The sequence below is a fragment of the Seriola aureovittata genome, chromosome 14 (genome assembly GCF_021018895.1).
Source record: "Seriola aureovittata isolate HTS-2021-v1 ecotype China chromosome 14, ASM2101889v1, whole genome shotgun sequence".
NCBI classification, from domain to species: domain Eukaryota; kingdom Metazoa; phylum Chordata; class Actinopteri; order Carangiformes; family Carangidae; genus Seriola; species Seriola aureovittata.
The window spans coordinates 17,689,916-17,711,520 of record NC_079377.1 but is presented as its reverse complement, the minus strand read 5'-3'; the positions used below and the strand labels follow the sequence as shown (position 1 = coordinate 17,711,520).

At 38.6% G+C, this 21,605-nt stretch overlaps 1 protein-coding gene across 6 annotated transcripts in view; it reads right to left on the bottom strand.

Annotated features, from left to right (window-relative positions):
- ccser2a (coiled-coil serine-rich protein 2a) overlaps positions 1-21,605 on the bottom strand; it is a 53,526-nt gene that overhangs the window by 13,501 nt on the left and 18,420 nt on the right. For all 6 annotated transcript variants that reach the window (XM_056394907.1, XM_056394910.1, XM_056394912.1 and 3 more), the window contains exons 4-9: positions 14,161-14,254; positions 10,926-11,034; positions 10,616-10,796; positions 8,630-8,695; positions 8,382-8,501; positions 4,339-4,485 (exon numbers count right to left, since the gene is read on the bottom strand). In XM_056394907.1, coding sequence (XP_056250882.1) covers positions 4,339-4,485; positions 8,382-8,501; positions 8,630-8,695; positions 10,616-10,796; positions 10,926-11,034; positions 14,161-14,254 — 717 coding nt within the window. The remainder of the gene's footprint in view (positions 1-4,338; positions 4,486-8,381; positions 8,502-8,629; positions 8,696-10,615; positions 10,797-10,925; positions 11,035-14,160; positions 14,255-21,605) is intronic.

The window sequence follows — 21,605 nt, the reverse complement described above, 5'->3', positions numbered from 1 at the left end:
GACATAAAGGGATGTGCAAGAAGACAAGAACAGACGAAGAAGAGGATGTTTAAAAGGCAAAGAGGGAGTGGGAGGGTAGCTGTAATTATCCTCTCTGTCTGCCACTGATGAAACACTGCCTATTGTGTTGCCATTGTTTCACTGCTGCTGCTCATCTGCATGTTTGTTTATCTGGGTTATTAACAAGGTCGACTCCCCAGTCCTCAGTCTGCTGAACTCATTGTTCAGTCACACTGAGTGTGCCCCGCGCACAAATACCAGAGATACATGTGGCACATCCCACACACACACACACACACAAAAATTCAGACAATCAGGGCCTCTCCCTCTCTCACACACACACACACACACACACACACACACACACACACACACACACACACACACACACACACACACACACAGAAACACAAACAGATACACACAAACACAAGGCTGCATATTTTTCTATTGTGCTACGTCTGAAATTACTAAATCATATTGCTCATATTTTATTTGCTGTGAGCGGCGGAGGAAGTACAAAAAACATTTCTGCTGCTGTGTTTGCTGCTGTGGGAGCTTTTCAAGAAGATTATTTGTCTACAAGTGACATTTAGGTAGTTTCTTATGTCACACTACATGTACGTCTTGCTGCGACAAGTGTGTCCAATATTTGTCTGCACCTTGCATATTGACAGTCATATACTCAAACCATATTATGAGACTTTTCTTTTTTCCTGAGTACGCTTTTTGGACTCAAAATTGGATTGTAAGCAGATTAAAAAGGGAAGCTGCGGGAGCTGGTGTCCAAAGCAGTTGGTTGGGATATGTTGCCAAGGCTTTCCTACAGGCTGTGAAGAAGCTAGGAGACGAGAACATCCCTGCTCTCCACAAACAGTGAAATTGATTAAAGCAGCTTACAAAGCAAAAGAGAATACATCAGCTGCTTGAAGATGCTACATGTATAATGATCTATACACCAAAAAGTAAATGTTCTTGAATATCCATATCAGAAGGTCATAAGCCATGAGCTTATTCTTTTGTTAAACTCTTCAGTTTACAGTACAGTGAGGTGGCAAGTTGTTGGCAGGGCTTGACTCTAGTTCTTCCAGCACCGGGCTGTACATTTTACCCTCTGGGCTACTGATAAGGCAACTCGATATCAGCATTAAAGCTATAAAAAGATTACAGCTTATGGCCTTTGACATCAGTATTATTCGACACTGATCCTTCCAGCTTGGCTTAGTGCTCAAAAATACTATCAGAGGGAAAGAGCTACTCTACTGCTGTGATACAGCGGCACAGTAATTGTCAGAAGAGAGGAAAATCAACAGAAGAGAGCAAGAAGTAAAAAACAATGAAGATGACATCACTTTATGCATTTGTGTGTGTGTGTGTGTGTGTGTGTGTGTGTGTGTGTGTGTGTGTGTGTGTGTGTGTGTTGGAGGGTTACCACTGAAAAGTGAAATAATTTAGATAAGAAGAGTAGGAAGCAATGAAAGTGTGATATTAGTGTAAGAAATGACAAGGGTGACTGTAGTCAGAGAGGCAAAGTAAAAAGAGAAAACACTTTGAAATATTGTGTAAAAAACATGACAGGTAGAAGTGATGCATTGTGTGAGGAACAATGTGAACCCAAGCTAGTTGAAGGTGCTAAAACTGTCAGTGTGATACCAAGAGCTTGGGTGCCATCTAAAAGCAAGAAAGATGGAGAAAGACACGTCCGTTTCTCTGTTATTTGTTTACTCTGTGCTCTCTTTTCCTGTTATCTTGTCAAAAAAAAAACCCCACAAAACTCACAGGTAACATTTTAGAGGAACTGCATGCTCCAAAAAGTTAAATGTCACTAACATAATGTGTTTGTCCCCACAATGCTGCAAAACACAGTGCAGGAAATAGTTTCCACTGCAGTGATGAAATAGCAATGTAGATTAAAGGAAGAGGAAAGGGAGCATGGCAAATAAAGAAATGTCTAAAAACAGGAGTATACTGAAGAATAAGAAACAAGACTAGATAAAACATAGTATATGGCTGGACCGCAGACCGCTGGAAAGAACTGACATCATTGCATCATATTTGCATTCTGCCTAGTGTCAGCCGTGTAATATCTGAAATACACAAACTTTAATTATTTCAGGTGTAAGTAAGATTTATAGTTTAAATAAGATGAATAAAAAGTGGTGTTAAAATCGTGCCTGGAAGCAAAAGAAATAATATTCACCTGTTTGAACAGCCATAAACTATTAGGGCTCCGGAATCTAAATATACAGATGTTCTTTGGAGGAAATTCCTCAAGGAAAGATTCAGCTCTTTTCTTCCTTTGTGAGTTTTGGCAGCACCTTTCCTGGTGCACTGTGCTGTTTACGATATAGCGCCACCACACTGACATAATGTCAAAATTGCAGTTACAAGTGGCAGAAATGCAGAGTGCAGCGTTTATTAGACAATAGTATTTTCCGTGAAGTCACCCATCAGAATTTGTTGAGACCTAGAGGCAGCATAACATTATGCCATGTTCAAGAGAAAGTCAGAAGCGACGGAATTTCATATTTTGTTTCTCACACAGCGCAGAGCCTCCGTCTGGGTCACAAACTGTTGCTCCGCAATGTCTGCCACTCACTGAACAGAGTAGACGCAGAGAGAAAGTCTTTAGATTTGTCAACAGTTGCTTTTTTGAAAAAACAAACAAAAAAAAGTTGCTCAAGCGTTTAGAAAAGTCGGTTAATCTGGCGACAAATGCACTAATTTGGCAACACTGCTTGTTTGCACAAAATCATTTTTGAAAGAGCAACGACCATCGTGGAAACTCCAACCCTCGGCCAGCTGACCAATCGTGAAACTTGATCACTCCACTGCTCTGTTTTGTGTTTTAGTATGTTATTATACACTAGATACTCCAGGTCACAGACAGATGTTCCCGACATGGAGATGATTCCCACCGAGAACAGCAAGCTCCGGTTTGATAGTTGCCATAGCAACTGTTAAACCATATGCTTTTGTGTTAAGCAGGGATCTACTGTAGTTATTGAGCTTGCTTGTTTTGTCCTTTATTTTTCCCTCTCTAGCCTGTAGCCTAGTTTTTACAGAATATTTCCGACAGTGTTCAGCAGCCTACTGCTGGGCCTCAATTCTATTATTTATTATTACAAATAAAGAGATACAAAAATACATCTTTTTGGTATCTTTTATTTTTTATTCTAATCTTTTCTTGATGTAATCTCCTTATACTGTTTATTTCTGCCTTTTTGTGCGGGAGTGTGTGTGTGTCACCCTTTTAGCTAAAAGCAGGTCAATTAGGGGAGTGTTTACTAGGCACCCTGCCTGTGGCACTCCTGCTATTGAATCAATACTTGGCTGCCACACAGCGTGCTATTGTGGCATGATACACACTGAACACCTATCCATCAATCTTCCACCTTTCTCTCTCTCCGTCTGCTTCTTTCCACCCCTGAATATTTCTCTCTTTTCCTCCCACCCTCCCCTACTCTACTGTACATTATCTCTTCCTCCATCACATACATTAACACCAGCCTCGCAGATCCCTGTTCAGTGTAAGAGCTGGGTTTTAAGTGTGTGAGACAGAGAGACAAGCCCACTGACAAGCTAATAAACTGTATTCTATAGAGAGGGCAGGGTGTAGTCATCTAACATTTGAGACATGGCTGGCCAGAGAGAGAGGCAGCAGATAGCTTATTACACAATAACAGAATATTGTATCATTTATTTTATTTTTAACCTGGGCTGCTTTTCCTGTTTCCCCTATCATGCTGGTTAAAAGCTTGTCACTCTGTAAAGCAGTCAAATCCAATCAAGGGAAACACAAAAAGGCAAAAACAAAAGATTCTGAATGTGTGCCCCTCTCAATACAACACCCATAGTGAAATCAGACCAACCTGGATTCCACTTTTAAATCATAATCATGAAACAAAAAATACACCCACATGGTTGTCAAAGATCAAATTTTAAATGATCAATTACAAACTCTTGAACAAAAGATGAGCAATATCTTCTGCACTTGGCTGATTTATATTCATAAATAAAACTGTTGGCATTTAAGTTTAACATTTCCAAGCAGAGGCAAGGGAATATCGTATCTTCTCTCTCTGATTCAGCAACATACTGCACATGTGCTGGTCACCAGTGCATCCTGACATGAATGTTAAGCTGTGATGTGCACTACTGCACCAGGCAAGCGCTGATATACAGTAAGATCGTGATCATTGCTGAAATAAGGTGAATCCCACACATTTTATGCTTGACCTTTTTCAGATTTTAAAAATCCTGCTCTGCAATACAAAGGCTGAAAGAGTGCACTTCTTACGGCATGCTGTTATCGGTGCAATGAATGTTTGGACTCACAGCATGGCTGGGTGGTCTCCAGTATGTCTGGGTGGCCTTGTCATAGTGATGCTGCATCCGTCTGTCCATCTGTCTGTCACTCTGACGTAGTGAAGAGAGAGACCTCTGGTGGTGGCACTGACACCTGACCTGACGTCCTTGAGCAGGCTGCGGGGGCAAGAATAAACGAATCAATGAAAGAATTCACAATAACACAATAACAGAGTGTTGTACCTTTTATTTTATCTTTAACCTGGGCTGCTTCTTTTTCCTCTTCCCCTGTCATGCTAGTTAATAGCTTGTCACTCTGTAGAGCAGTCAAATCCAATGAAAATACAGCAAGGAAACAAAAAAAAAACCCAAAATTCCCCTCTCAATATACCAACCAGTGCAATTAGACATTTGATTCAACTTTTAAATCACAAGTGGCTTACTTATTTACAATAGGAACAGACAAAATCATGAAATTTGTAATTCAAGTAAGATCTGTGAGAATTCTTTGTTGGGTTTAATATCTCGCATTTACCAGTTGTCAACGTGTAGAACCGAAGCAGTAAAGACAGCAGGGAAAGCACCCACATGGTTGTGATAGGGAGTAAAAACTTAAAAATATAATTTATAGTCACTTTAACAAAAATAAATAAATAAACGAATAAAACTGGTGGCATTTCAAAATTAATTAATCTTTTCAAGCAGGAGTGATGTAATATCATCTATGATTCAAATGTGGAGGAAAACTGTGAGACAGCAGACTATCACAGCTTTGATTAGAACTGACAGGCATGATTGCCAAATCAGAGAAAATCAAGCCCAGGTTGTAAATGGCTGGAATTATCTTTATGTGAAAATTGAAAAATCCTGCAGTAAATTGGACTTACTGACATTTACTTTACACACATCTTCACTCAATATAACCTCATTTTTCATCAGTTTAAATGTTTCCTTATCGACCACTTTCACTCACTCGTCTTTTTTAAACTCAAACTTAATCCAAAAGTGAAAAAGAATATCAGAGCGACTAATGACGTGCACTAAATCATTCTGTAAGCTTTAATACTATATGTCACTTTGTCTCTCTTATATGTGAATAAATAGCAGCGAAACTTGTACTTGGCTGCAAAGACTACGGCAGAATCCAACAGAAATTGCTTGTTTTTGCCAGCCTTGGTGGAAACTTTAATGCTGCTCAAACAAGAAGAGTGTATAATCATGAGCAGTCTGCCTCAGCAGCGGTGCAAGCAGCATCCAAAACTTCATTCTGTCAAGTAGGACCAAGAAATCAACTTTCTATCTTTGATATCTCAAGTTTTCTCTCTCCCATTATTTCATTTTCTCTCCCATTCTCTGCTCTCAGCCCTGCAATCCCCCCCCCCCCCACCACCACCACCACCACACACACACACACACACACACACACACACACACGCTGTATACTTTCTCCCAGCCACAAACACAGCTCTTCTATTGTTTTCTCATTACTTGATTATGTTCAATTCAGTCAACTGTTCCCCCCTTCTGTCTCTCAGAAGTTCTCTGGAACACTTCACACTTCCTTGTTTACCTGAATCCTTACCAACAGTAATATTATCTTCCTGAAAATCAATTTCAACGACAGACAGCAAGTCCAGTAAATCTTTGCCTTTCGACTTCAAGATATCATATGACCCAGATAACAGGAAATCTTCACAGACCAATTTTGTTCTAACTGCTATTTTCTCACAACCAAAAACAATTCATGATCTAAGCCTTATGTGATAGTTTATTTGGCTTCATTGCTGTTCAAGTGTACTGCAGGGACACCAGAGGCCATGAGAACACAAACAGAATACCATATCCAATATAACCTACCTTCGGGTGCCCACATAGAGCATCAACACAGAGTCAGCGGAGTAAATATCTCTGTCTCCCTCTTATCTTCTCTCTACTTCCCCAACATCTTTACTCTTCCAGCCTCTACGCTCATTAATGTCAGGCACGGATCAGAAAATATGTTCTACCTTTTTCTTACTCTCTTTGCTTGTTGAAGGTGAGCGTGTAACAATATAGCAATGGACTAAGAAACCTACTGTGGGTGGGTGCTAATTCTAATTGGAGGGGTAGTATGCAGCAGGCAGGCTGGCGGACAGGCCTAGCTTTGACATCTTGGTATTTCTCCATACAGCTGGGATTTGAATAATGTCAGCCAGGCATACCAGGCGTGTTTGGCTAACAAGGGATCCTGCTCAAGAAACTGATATATGTCGGAGTGAAGATGGAGCCAGTTAAAAGCGAACAGAATGAAGGTTGTTGGTAGGCAATCGTAATTGTGTGAGCACACACACTAGAGTGCATGTTGGAGTCTAGCAACATACCCTTCAGGAGCTGAACTTCCACCTACGATGAAGTGTACTACAGTTAGTCTTCACTGACCACTAGAAAGCTGAATGGTGGATGTGGACATGTATCAGTTGTCTTCCCTACTGTTTTCATCAGTCCATCACGTTCTTCAATGTGCCACAAAGCACAGGGTGATTATGCCCCTTCTTCATTCTACTCCTGCTTTCGCTTTGTAAAATCTGATAAACCTGGAATTGGTGTAAACAAAAGATAATGGAAGGAGGTAGTTGTGGCCAGACAACTATCTCAGATCTGTCACGGGAATTGGTGCCAAGGAGATGAACTACCAGAAGAGATGCTTCATGCTTGCTGCACCTGAGAGCTACATGAAAGCAATCAGCAAACATGAGCACCGGAGCCATTAAAGCCCTGTTTGTGAACGCTTAAAGGATCCAAACCTAGATCCTGCAATACTCAACTGAAGATGAGCCTGTGTTGATATTCTACATGTTCCACTGACATTCACAGTGTATGGGCCTTGATCCATTACTTTTTGTCAATGATGAGAGTTATCATAGTTACGACTATTTCCAGAGGTACTTCCTGTGGAAAGTTTCTCAAAATGTATACATTTCCAACCTGTACTTTATATCATTAAGAGGATGTTGCTAATTGCTCTACCCTTGAGCTCATTGACAACAGCCCTTTAGAGCAAATTTGTGATAAAAAGCACTTGTACTGTTGAAACAAAAAACAACAGACATTAACAGCAGAAATGACTCTCATAAACACACAAGACTACATCAAAATCTAGTATATGACTGGACCATGTAACGTCAATGAGCGAAATTTAGGATGTAGTTGAAAACTCTCTGCTGTAAACAATTGACATTATTATTGTCATATTACTATTATATACGGTATTCTAATACAGCTGAATTTCAAATAAAGCTGTTCTCATTTACATGTTTTTCTGTTTATGTTGTCAGACAGCTGAACAATAATTTGAAATAGGGACTGAAACACAGCCCAGTAAGACTACATGTTAACTTCCAAGCCATTTCCTAGATACTGCTCCGCACTGCTAAAATCCTGATTTTATAACAGCATAAATTAAAGACAAAGACTGTGCTGTGATTCCAACATATTTACTTTCTCAGAGAGAAAATTACAAGTGACAGAATATCTTTTGTATCTGGTCTCTCACACAGTGCACAGCCTCCGTCTGGGTAACAAACTGCTGCTCCGCCTCTCTGTCAGTCACTGAACAGAATAGACACAGAGAGAGGGCAGTACTGGCGACTCTTTTAACCAACTTTCGTCCAAAAAGTTTCTAGATTTGTCGCTGTGCTTTAAAAAAAAAAAAAAAAAAAGTCACCAAATCTAGCAACAAATGCACTAAGTTGGCAACACTGCAGGCTGTAAACAAACCCTCTAACAGAAACTGTTAGCACCAATTTATTTTGAAAGAGTATTGGCCAATGGGGAAACTCCAACTCAGTCACGTGGCATTTGACCAATGGTGGAACTATGACCATTCAACTCTATCACTCACTCAGTCCCTCAGTAAGTCAGTCAAGTCATGGACATTCGCGATTATATATACAAAAAGATCAACTGTCTAGTGCAGGTTCCCAAACATAAGACAGGGCTACAATGTATTTCTAGAAACTGTATATCCCCTTTATTGTACACAATCCCCTTTTTCAGACTTTTCACTTGTATTACTCATGTTCACACCAGCTCACCATTTGTTCCCGCTGATGTTGTTGTAGCTGTTGACACTGCACTGTGAGCTGAGCAATGGTCTTGTCTCGACTCCTCAGCTCCTCTCTGAGCACCTGCACTTCCTTAATCAGCTCTTCCAACTGAAAGCACACACAAACATACAGTCTACTGTAGGGGTAGCAGAATACCTAAGATGGAAACTGGAGAAAAAAAATACAAATATATATATACAGCATAGCCAATCAATCACTGCTGTAAAGTTACTTACTTGTGATGCAGTGGTATTGTCTTCAATCTCCTCAGGAGGATCTGCTGGAGAGTCTGTATCCTCAAGCTGGAAACAAACAAAACACACACACACACACACACACACACACACACACACACACACACACACACACACACACACACACACAGGAGTGGGCAAACACAGACAGAGAGTACACAGTGAGCTGGATCAATGACAATTGCCTTAGGCATGCCGCAAGAGCAATATTTCGCTGTGGTGGAATAATTTTGCACTCTAGCATATATACTTTGTTGACCCTGAACTGTCAGCCACCAGTGTTAGATACCTGCGGCAGAGCTGCTGAGGAAATTTTTGAACCTTCAATACATTGATCTAGTAAAAAAAATGTCCTAACTTTAAAGATACTTAAATAAGTCCTGTATGTGTGCCTTTTTTTCGTCAAAGCAGGTCAAGATTTCATCTTGAATATTCAAAGCAAAACTCCAATTAAATTCTCTGATTACTTTTCCAATTAAAGTTTAATTAAGTATGATGAAATTAAGAAAATGTCATGGTTATACCAGGTTATTTTTTTGCAATTATATATTTATTTATTGTTTTTTTTTTTTTTTTTTTAGTTTTTACTGTTTTATTATAAAATTAATAAAATAGTAATTTTTAGGAAAATTATCAGAGCATTGTTAAAAATTCTGTCAGTAATCTACCTGCAAGTCACTGCATTCCTCCTGCTCCTCATTCAGGTCACTTAGACTAATCCAGAATCAACAAGCACAAAACAGTTGTGCTGCATGTCTGACTGTTTGCACAATAAAGCAAAGATCAATTAGGATTCAGCAACGCTGAAGGCTCATTTTACAGTCACTGTCTTGAGTTCCACATCATAAAAAAAAAAAACACAATTAAGAACAGGGTTACTAATGAGCCAACAGAAATATTTTCCTTCTTCAGGCTATACAGCCAAAGCATCTGACTAATTGCACTGAACACAATGAACACAGAAGAAGGAGACATTTGATTTAAACGCAAATGCAAATATCACTTTTTATGCTGAAGAGGGTAAATTGAGTCAAGTCATTCAAGATTATTTCTCCTTACAGGAGTGTGCTGTGTGAAGTGCTTTTGTGCATATCTGGGATTGCCTAAATGAGGTTGTGTGATTTTAAGGAGGGTGGGTTTTTTGTGTGTTCATCTTTTATTTAAGTACACACTTCTAAGGCTGACATCTTTCATTTCTCTCTTCTCTTTCCCTGTTCCCTGTCGATTTCTCCTACTGACAGAGATGGATCTATCAAGTGGTCAGTTTCACACAAACATTGATAAATACATGCAAACATGCAAGCACAAATTTCTGAATACTGTACACAGGAAGAGAAGAAGGCCCAGAGCATTTAATACAAAAACTGCTGTTAGACTGGTACAGTATATTAAAACCACAAGAAAGACTTCCCTATCTCTTCACCTGTAAACATCTGTCTTGACATAGTCTATCCAGTATCTATGTACTGGGCAATAATACTGTATGATGAAAAGATTTATTAAACCAATGCAATTATACATTTAAAAGCTTTTAAATACTTAAAGTGCGACCATATTAAGAATTAAAACTAGCTTAGTTCAGTTTTGTCAGAAAATATTTATCATTGTACTTAGCCGTCTCCTGTTTCAGAATAAAATTCAAACCATGTGGCCTAATTATACTACCAAAATAAAAGCTGGATTGGTGACATGATCTACATATAATTTGTGTGTGACATATTGAAAAGGTGATGCAATAGCATTATAAGGATGACAAACATGTCATGTTTTCTGCCACTGGGTGGTGCATACTAACACATGTGCATTTGTGTGCATGTATCTACCAACAATATGAACTCAATGTGTTGCTGTCCTCTAGTACTGTATGTGGATGTGAACTGTATGTGTGTATAAGTGTGTGCATGTTTTGGTATGTGCAAGCATACAAGTTTGTGTTTATGCATGTCTTTTTGCAGATGTGGGACAAACCTTCAGTAATGTTTTGAGCCTGAGCAGCTGGTTCTTGAGCGAGCTACAATCTTGAGTCATGTGCTCAAGCGTGAGTTCATCCAGCATCGCCATGTAGCCACGCTGCCTGCTTTCAGAGGGGGCGGGCCGTGAGGAGACCCTTGAAGATTTGAGTCCATCAAAGTGCTGGAAGACATGAGCCCTGAGAAAAAGACAAACAGCCAGAGAGCGAGACCATCACATATCAAACTGAATGATGCTGCATTTGTAGTGTTTTTACTTTTTTCATTTCTACATGGCAACATTTTGTATTCTTTCCAGCCAAACCAACCTGCCATCATTGTGGAAGTGATCTGGTGCACTCCAGCGGTGCTGTTTACGCCGCTGCCCCTGCCGACCGACTCTGTCTGAGCGCTCAATGTGGGACATCCTGTCAACGTCTATATAGGAAGAATTTAAAGCAGAGTCAGCCAGAGTAAAAGAAACTGAAGTTCCAGTGTTGCTGATGACTTCAAACGCAGTAAAGCATCTAAAGTAGGCTTGTTGAAGTGAAACTAGTACATGTTTGTGGGTGAAGACGAGCAGTATGATGCAATGGTTGGAATTTGTTTTTCTCTCTGTTGTTTCTACCATTCACTGCCATTCTAAAGTAACACACACACACACACACACACACACACACACACACACAAAAAAACTATGAGTCAATTTTTCATACCTTGTGGTAATAAATACCACTGTGTATATTGCATATACTCTATTCCAGAATATCTGCATATAAATCATGATCTGATCCATCTCATTCTCTATTTCTCTGAGCTATCTCCACCATCAAATGCAAACACACAGTCACACAGACAGTGACAGGCCATTTCATTTTCAATAAGGTAAAAGGACACAGTATTTGGCAATACTCAATAGCATATAGCTGTGAAATGAACCATGACCGCAACAAAATTGACAACTAACAGAGCGTGACCCCCAGGAAATCAAAAGGGCCCTTGATTTTCTATATACCAGACGGTCTTTGGACAGAGAGAAAGCAAGAAAAAGAGAGAAAGAAGAAGACAGATAAAGAAAAATTGGCAGATTGGAAGACCCAATTCAAGGAATTCAGCAGCTGTGTTTAAAATACTTTACCCTGAGTGTCACCTCATAGCACAGGAGCAGACAGCCTGTTTCATACTGAACTGTTACATTCCAGAAAACGACTCCCTTTCAGCTCAGAAAAAGTCCTCTAAAAGGTGATACAATGGAAATATATTCCAACTGGAAAAGAAAAATCCATAAAGACAGAGAAACTCAGACGGAGAGTGGAGAGAAATGACTTCTTGTCCAGTCAGCTGGTGAGCAGTTAAAGGGCCAGGGAGGGAGAGAGTCAACCCAGTTCCCAGACTGCCTGGATCTGTGTTTGTTGACAGCCTTGTTTTTCTGGGAACTCCCTAGGAACTGGAACTGGGGAAAGAGGACTGTGGTGAGAAAGCAGCTGAGGTGACTGGTTTGCGTCCAAAGCTAGGAAGTCACCAGCTGAGGCAGGCAAGGGAGAAAAGCTGGGGCCTCTCTCCCGTCAAGGACAGCTGGATGAAAATACAACACAAGATCCCTTTCTACCCTCCTCTTTTCTTTTTTTTACTCCTCTTCTCCCCTTCCCCTCTTCCTGTTTTGTGGCAGGGTCAGGGTGTCTTTAGGAGGGAGGAAACACCCTTCCGTATCCCACGTCTCAGGGCCTGCCCCGTGGGCAGGGTCTAACTGGACTCTTCAGCCCTTCTCTCTTTCACACAACTTCTCGTGACACTAGCTCTAACCATGACACAGAGAGCTATAAATATGGTCACTTCCCAAAAAGGAGTAGGATGGGACGACACTTCATTGACATTCCTCTGGAGTGAACATTCCTTTCCCTCTCTCTCACTCTCTGTCTCCTTCTCTCGAAAACAAGGAGATCACTGTTTACAAATTTAAGAATGATACCAGGGGTATAAAGCTGCCTCAGTAATGTATTCCCAGTTAGAAGTTTATTAGGGTACACCATGCTAAAACGAATGCAGTCCAATACAACAGGCCTGCAACAAATCCTCCCTTCATGAAGGTTGTATTGCTCAGTTTTTGTTGAGGCTGTTTTAGAGAGGAGTTGATTCAACTTTATGATCATTTTGGAGGCTTTCATTTATATCAGTGAGGGCAGACGAAATATTAGAAACACCTCTCAGTGCAAGAGGATACAGTTCAACAGCATCACATCTACAGCTTCCAAAATGGCCATAAAGTTGAATCAACACAACTCTAACACAGTTAGAACAAAAGCTGAACATTATGGCTTTCATAAAGGTAGAAATTACCGTAGGGCTGTTGCGTTATTACTATATTACTCTCAAATAAACTGGCAACAGTGTGTACACTGTATGTGTATGGGTGTGTGTTCTTGTGGCCTCCCCTATCTTTGTATGTGCACATGTATGATTAACATACGCACCCTCTGTACAAAGGGTCCCTGTTTGTACATATCAAGCCTGTCATTCCATATTAAAGTGGTGCATTAAACACATTAACCACGAATGGTACTGGCTTAAGGACTCACAAGGGAAAATTCACTTCCCAGAAAGCATTATATCTCATGATAGGTGGGGTCAATATTCCACAACCCTTCTTTTCCTCTCCCCTCCTCCTTCCATATACATTATGTGATACGGATACAGATGACTCCATAATAACGTTATCAACACCATTATCATGTGGTAATAATGTGACCTGATTACCTTTAACATCTACAAAGAAGCTATTTTACTCAGTTTTAATGAGATCAGTACATGATTACATTTACAAAGTGAAAATAAGTGAGAGAAAATGACTTCAATAGATATTTTCAAGATGTGATTTGTAATGTAATGTGTGAACTTTTAGCTATTGAAGTAATCATGCTAACACAATATTGCTGTTGTCAAGGCAATCAAATGCAAACTCTGCTCCAACTAAACATGTATATATACAGTATATACATATATATATATATAGTGTCGTTGTGGTGATACCATATCCAAGTGTGTGTGCATCTGTTGATACTGTATAAACACAGCCAGACAGCTGGAGAAATTATGGTATTCAAAGCCAGTTGTGTGGCAATAGTGGAGTTGTAATTTCCTAACTATTCAGCAACCAAATACTAAAAGAGTAACAGCACGTAATAAACAACAAGGTGTCCATTAAAAGATTTTAAATGGATGTTGCAGAGGCAAATGTTCACCCAAGGCAAGGTAGGATTCAAATTATTCAAGCCTTTATATGCTATAGAATGATACTGCATAATAGAATTGGTAATGCGTTAATTTACAATTATGATCAGAGCAGTTTTGCTGGAGGTGTCCACTTATACAAAAATAATGGACAATCTCCAGCCAATGAAAATGAAGCATTTGTCATGGCCGTAGGATAACCTCTCAAATTTAAATCCTGTGTAGGATGACTGCAATTACATTAAGTGTTGTGTGTCTATGTGTGTGTGTGTGTGTGTGTGTGTGTGTGTGTGTGTGTGTGTGTGTGTGTGTGTGTGTGTGTGTGCACATGCTGACCATGCAAGCCATCCTCTGGGAGGTCCACATCTAGCATGAGGTCATCATCATCCAACTCTCCAGGTCCTCGAGGGTCCAGGTTGTTCAGGATATCCTGAAAACCACACACATCACAGCTAACACTCACTTCATTGCATTAGATAACATCACAGTCACAGTGTATGCTCTTTACGAGTACATTAGGGTCACTGTATTATTTTCTGTCTGTCTGTTCTGGGTAAAATTGTCTCCTTTGCTGTGAGAAAAATATCTAGACATCAGGGGATATATACACCTAACGCTGCACAGATTCAGAAAAAAAAAAAAAAAAGAAATCAGACACACACAACACAGAAATATACAGAGGCAGTATTTGCTTGCCATTAATAAAGCCTTGCAGGCATATTTTTTTGCGACACATCATTTTGAAATTGTGTGGATGTACATAAACCTAATTCCAACACCTCCAATTAGCCAGAAATGGATGTTCACATAACCATGGTAAATCTTGTCAGGATCTTTCTGTCCTTGGTCTGGCATTAGCAATGTCTTTTAACAGCACCACAGCAGCTTTTTGCTGCTACGCACCAGCATATATTATGTAATATAAAAACTCACCAAGGATTAATTTATGCTATTATAAAGCCTATAGTAACCCTAGCCATTTTTTACTGTGCAATTTCAGTGGGTACATAAATACACAGGAATAGGACACAATAGCAGGAATGACTCTACACTGCAGTGTAATCTAATCACTCCATGAATACTACCTCTATGAAACCTACATTTTTTAATAATGGCATCATGACAATTGTACATTCATTTGCTTTGTTAATCTATTATTTGTCATCACCTGCTCTTTATTATTTTTTGTCATTAACCATAACAATGAATAAGCACTATCAATTACATTTTCTATGGTTCTTTTTCCCACAATTCGCTCGCACACTAACAGCACAACAGGAAGAAGACACGTTTATTCCACACATCAAGCCACAGATAACAAAACAAACTTCTGGAAAAATATCATTCAATTATGAACGATAATACTGAACACTTTGAAAAGCCAACAAAAACACTTCTCATAACAGCCTCAGAATATGCAGCTAGTCTGACTGCTGGGCTGCTGTCTACAGAATAATTCAAAGCATACCCAAAAGCAAAGGAATGAATCAATAGTTCAAAGCTTTATTTTTCAAGGCAATTTTGTGCTTCATGAAACTAAATTGACAGGGCTTTGACTAGAAGACGCAGGCATAAAATTTCTCATTATTGAAAATCTCATGTGTTGCATGATAACTGACTGGCACTCAGTGTTTCAGACTTAATGAAGAAGGAATAATGAAGGAAATAGAATAAACAAAACATACTTCTGCAGTATTCCAAATACTCTCAACCAAGACATGGGGGGAATCTCTATTGCTTGAAGAGTCCGTGAAAAAAATCAACCTTCTCATCTGTTTTATTGCTATTGTTTTACTGTCCTCAGACTTCGATCCCCATGTTCACCCAATTGCTCTCTTGTCTCTAACCTCCCATCCTCTGAATATAACAATTTTAACACTACCCTTAACCCTAACCCTTTGAATAAAAGTAGAGGTGAAACAAATAGTTAAATCAATATATCATTATATATCGAACCAGTAGTTCCGCTGGTGGCAATGCTCTCTTTCTCAGGAACAGCCTTTTCTACACTCACACATTTCTGGTGAGGTAGTGAAGCAATGTACTAGCATCAAAGTGGGGTGTTAGTACATCCTTCCATGGCTCCAGACATTTTAACTCTGGAACTTTTCAGCTGAGTGATAGTAGCTATACCTGTGTGTATGTTAAAAAGACCTCAACAGTACAACAGCCACACAACAAAAGCAGCAGAACAGCAGCAGCTGCAAGTCCACCGTCAGTGTAATACTGTACTCATTCAGGTGTTTGACAAAACTCACAGGTAATACAAAGTCACACCCTTTAGTGTGTAAGTAAGAAAACACAACTCTAAAAGAATCTTTGGGTCAATCCCCCAGCCATAAAGCACAAGCAGTTGTGTGGCCATTGTGAAGAGCTGTAGTTGTTAAAATAAAATTGTACCATTTCTGTCAGAAACAGCATCCAGTTGAGACATCTTGTTAGCCTCTGTGCGTTATTACACTTCATTTCATCACAACTCTCTATAAAGTTGTGCAAAGCTTAAAATAAAGGCAGTGAATAAATGTAATCTGATGAGTTTTTCTTCAGTCACAGATACAGATAGAGTGATGTATCATAAACGGTTGCTCGCAACATACTGTACATGAATAGTAACATGATACCATTCTTATCATTGTGATAGTATATTTTGAGCCAAGATTTCATCCCTAATTTTTATGTTACATTCTTTTTGGTATGTCCCAAGCAAATTACATTTATTCCCCATATATTGTGCACACATCAGTAGTATGTGGTTCAATGTCTTGCTTAAGTGCACTTCAACAAATGGACATAACATGAACTACAGCCACTCTGTATAGTTAGATTACTGCATTGTACCTTATGGTTTATCAGTGCTATAAAAGTGGCACTGAACCACTCAGTGTTAGATTTTTTTTTTCTTTATTTCAGCATCATTCACAACTCACTCTCTGGCTCTGTCATTCCTATTTCATTGCCTGGCTTTGTTACAGTGTGTAGCTCCAGAGGAAATTACATTTCACACTGGCAGGACGCAACGGCTTAGAGCACTGAACAATCTGGATCATCTCTGTGGAGGGGTGAGTTAGTGAGTTTGTTGTGTGTGTGTGTGTGTGTGTGTGTGTGTGTGTGTGTGTGTGTGTGTGTACAAATGTAAATGGTGGATCAGAGGAAGTGCATGTCCACAAGTTTTCACACTTTCTTAAGTAGTCATTTATAAGAGCAAATCACTCTGGAAAAGAGATGAGCTGAGGTTAATTACATAACAACAATGTTCTGTAGGAATATTCATCGTGTTTCTATATAACTGTTGCCAAGGAAGCTGTTGAACCAGTACTTGCTAGAATGTTTTTTTGTCAGGGAGGGAAAATAACAATTATACTACACAACTATTGTGTCAATCATATTGTTACTGTTATTGAGTTGAGTGTCTGTTCAGTATAAAAACAATTTTGTTTAATTATGAATTTCAAGAATTTAAATTGAAATGGTGGACCCTTGAATTCAACTAGGAGCTCAATAGCTGTTATGAACTATTATTAAAATGCGTCTGAAAAGCAGCTTTGAGCCAGTTAAATTGTAGCTATTGCACTTGTTATCACTAAGGAATTAATGATTTCACTTGCAGCAATATGAATTTGACACGACATGCATATTTTTGATGTATCTTATACACCCAGAGGTGCTCCATCAATCCAGACCCTGCGGCATGAGCAAAATTCAGAATGTAACTGGAAGGTCTTCCAACATACTCTTTTTCATGGCACACTCTCTGCTCCCACCGTAACATCAGCTGAATCCTCAAACAAACATGGCTGGATCAAACACTGATTAAAACTTCAAAATCACAGGGAAAGTTTTGAGGCTGAACTTCTCTCACTTTGACAGTTTACCCTCAAGTGACCTGAGCGTCTGCACAACAGACTTTGCAAATCTTATTACAGAAACCTTCATTCTATCCATTGCTTTCTTCGAGAGAATCTCTGGTAGACTTTGGGTTTTCGTTGCTTGAATGTAAATTAGCATCATGGCACATAATAAGGCAAAAAGGCAAAGTAGGCAACTCATTTTGGGTTCAATGAAACAACTTCAAAAAACCCACAAACTTCAGCTTTAGATAAGAGTGTAAAATCAATAAGTGCCAGGGAGAAGTTTTTAGACTGACTGTACTTGTTCCTCTCAGACATTTCTGTCTTTCTATTCTAGGAACTTTATCAGAGAAGGAAGAAGAAAGCAGCATAAAACACATCTTTTTCCAGGATCATTCATTTTGTGAAGGTCAAATACTTTCCAAAATAATGCCCTGAGAATTACTCAAATACTACATAATAACTAATTATGTGCCTTTATGTTGAAATGGGCTGGGTTTAGGGATGATGGCTCAGTTACCGTGGCTGTATGTGTGTGTGTGTGTGTGTGTGTGTGTGTGTGTGTGTGTGTGCGGTGTTCGTGTGTGTGTATAGACTTTAGATTATTTATCTCTTGTGTGACATTAGCACCCCTACTTAACAGTATAATTCTTTACACTCTATATCTTGGGACTTGCCGGTGGATTTGATGGAGGATATGTCCTCTTACCCGATTCGTTTTCTACATGTCATTGTGATCCATTTACCTGACTCATTTGCGGCTTTTGAACTAAGGCAGTTTTTCAACAAAAGTCAATTTTCAGTGCCTGTGCCAGCACCCATTATAAAATGTGTAAAATGTGGGATAATCTTAATCTATTACACCAACTGTAAAAGCTTTATAGGTCTTATTGGCATTTACAGGGATAATTGGGTGTAATTAGATGTACTGTATGTGTGGTGAGAGCCCAAACATCCAGAGACTGATACCAAATTATGGGCTTATTAAGAAAAATACAGAATACCCGAAAAAGCTTAATTAAAACAAAAGCCTTCCTTTTTAATATTGATTCTTCTTTTATTCTCTTCTTTCAGTTCTTTCAACCTTGGCTTTAATAACCACCTTGTCAGTATAGAGTCAAACAGGCTTAAGGGAGGGCTCACTATAGATAACAGTAAAATAGTGTACTGCAAATTGTCAAATAAAAGCTGGTATTCAAATACTAGAAAGGACTGAAAATTTTTAACAAATACAGACCAGTTCCAATTAAGTACATTCACTACTGTGTAATGGCTCACATGGCAAACTTGTCAAACTGTGTCTTTCTACAGCATTATTGCAATTGGTGGCAAAGTCTTTTTCATTTATAAGCATTGTGTAAACATTTAATTAATGATTTATTACACTATAATGTAGTTATAACAATTAACAATTATAACTAACATAATTTTATAACATTACAACTGTGTTTCACTATATTGTCATTCATTATCTGTTTATACCGGCCTCCACTGATGGAGTAGGAGTTATAGTTGACATATATATTAATAAACACTTACACTCCATTATAGTGTGTTATAAACCATTTATGAAATGTGTATATAATGCTATAGTGCTGTCTCTTAATAATAGAAAAACAATGAATCAATGAATCATTGATTATTTCCTATACTTTGCTGTTATTTCTCAATGTTCACTTATGGATAATGAAATTCAACACTTGCAGATGTTTCACAATAAAAGCCTTCCATTAAAGGGAATGAATCATGATCCCTGAACTGCAGTAAACTATTGTGAAACTAATGGGCAGTGTGTGTCTTACTACAATATGATAAAGTATACTTACAAAGCTGGGAAATTAGGAATAAGAGCTTTTCACTGTCTCTAATTATAACTTGTTTCAAATAATAACTCAACTTGAGTTGAGGTGAATGAAAGTCCTGACCATAGAATTTAAAGAAGAAATGAAGTAAAGGGTCATACTTGTACCACTTGTTTTAAATAATGTTGCTGTTATATTAAAATATTAAACTGTTAAAATGTTACCCTTTCTCCTCCACATTTGATAAGGAAATGGCAATATCTGTTTTACAAACAGTTTGTTTTCTGCTGAGTTATGCACAGGCAAAAATTCAGAGAAAGAAACGAAGGCTGTGTGGAGGAGGCATGATGAGCAATTGTTTCATTAACTGTTTAATGAGTGATGGCAGGAGAGAGCAAAGAGAACCCTCAAATCAGCAGTACCTTTTTCCCAGGTTCATCTTTCCCATTTAATTTGGTGCTCAGGATGTACTGTATGTTCAAAGTGTACCCTTGCTTACAGATATAATTTACAGTGCAGTCCTGAAAAATATTTGGACAGTGGCACATTATCTACTGTGTTGTCTCTGTATTGCAGCTCACTGGATCTGAACTGAAACAATCACTATTGGAGTATAATGCATTTATATAAGAGCACAAATTATGCATCAGAAACTTGCCTTGAAAAGTTTTTTGACAGTTCAAAATAAAATATGTCTCCTTTGACAAATTACTAAAAACATTTTTTTTTTCTAACCCTTTTTAGGACTTGATCTAGAATAGATCAAGATAGATTTTTGTAAATTCAGTCTAAAAAGGAAACTGTAGTTTGAGACAATGCTCAGAAATCAATCAATAATTTTCTACTTTAATTCTGCTCTAAAACATTAAAGTAAGAAACATACATTCAATTATTAAGGATAGTATTATGTCCAATCACTGCAAGTAAATTCTGTGGTCAAAAAACAGATTATTCATAAGCAACCCAATCTTTAGTCAGTAAGAGTTGATTTGCTTTCATCTTGCCAACATCTGATATGTTATCGTCTTTATCTATCTCAGAAGGACCTCAATAAGCAGCCAGTTTAAAATTTTCATTATGTGAGAGCCAGTTGAGAGACAAAGCGGTTGGAAAAGGCAGCATGCTTATAAAAAGCAGCGTGGTAATGATCTGTAGTAAAATAACAGGTCACAATTGTGGCTGGAAACAAATCGAGTCATGACTGATGCTGATATAAGTACAGGCTGTAATTTTGGGGATGACTCACCCACTGTCGTTATAAGCAAAAACTTGTGTCTTGTGCTTGTGCAATGGTCTTTAAAGGAATCACTGGATGTACCAACAGAGGAACACACAAAACCACTGTTTACCTTAAAGGGCTGCTCCTGTCAATTCAAAATCAAGACAAACAAAAGCAGGTGAGCTATAAGCTTCATTAATGCAACAGCATAGCCGGCTCACTGGCAGCATGTTCCATAAATGGCTGAGCACTCTTCAGAAAAAAGGCCTTAGCAAGTCACTCATTCAAACACTAATGAACTGACCTGTCTCAACCTGGCTCCACACAAGCCTAAAATTAGAGGAAAATAAACAGATCAGGGGGGGAGAGTCAGCCAAAGGGAGAAACCACTGGATTACAGAACCACCAGGAGTTTGGATAGAAAACAGGAAGAGAGGAGAAGGAGGCATAAGAACTTAAAGAATTATAAAAGAGGAAAAGGTAAACATTTCGTATTCAAGGGTGCATGCTGTGAGGAAGGATGCTAGGCTGTAATTTCAAGGGAAATATATTTCTTCTAAGGAGAGAAACTCCAAAACACATAGTTAATTAATTCATCAGAAATTCAGTTCTTAAAGAAACAGCTCCCACTCATAAATTTACTACACCACACTGAGATCATGTAAAGATGAAACCTGGAAGTCAATATAATGTGATGCAATATAATAACACTGCAATAAATACTATATTAGCCATAGTGATAGTGATGTTGTCATCAATTTTATAATATCTTAGGTGTACCAGATATGTGGTAACTGTATTGATATTAGTGACACCTAGCAGTAAAATACAATCCAGTGACACAAGAAAAACTATAGCCACAGCATGAATTTCATTCTTATATTATATGTATTATGTTGAACACGTGTTGCT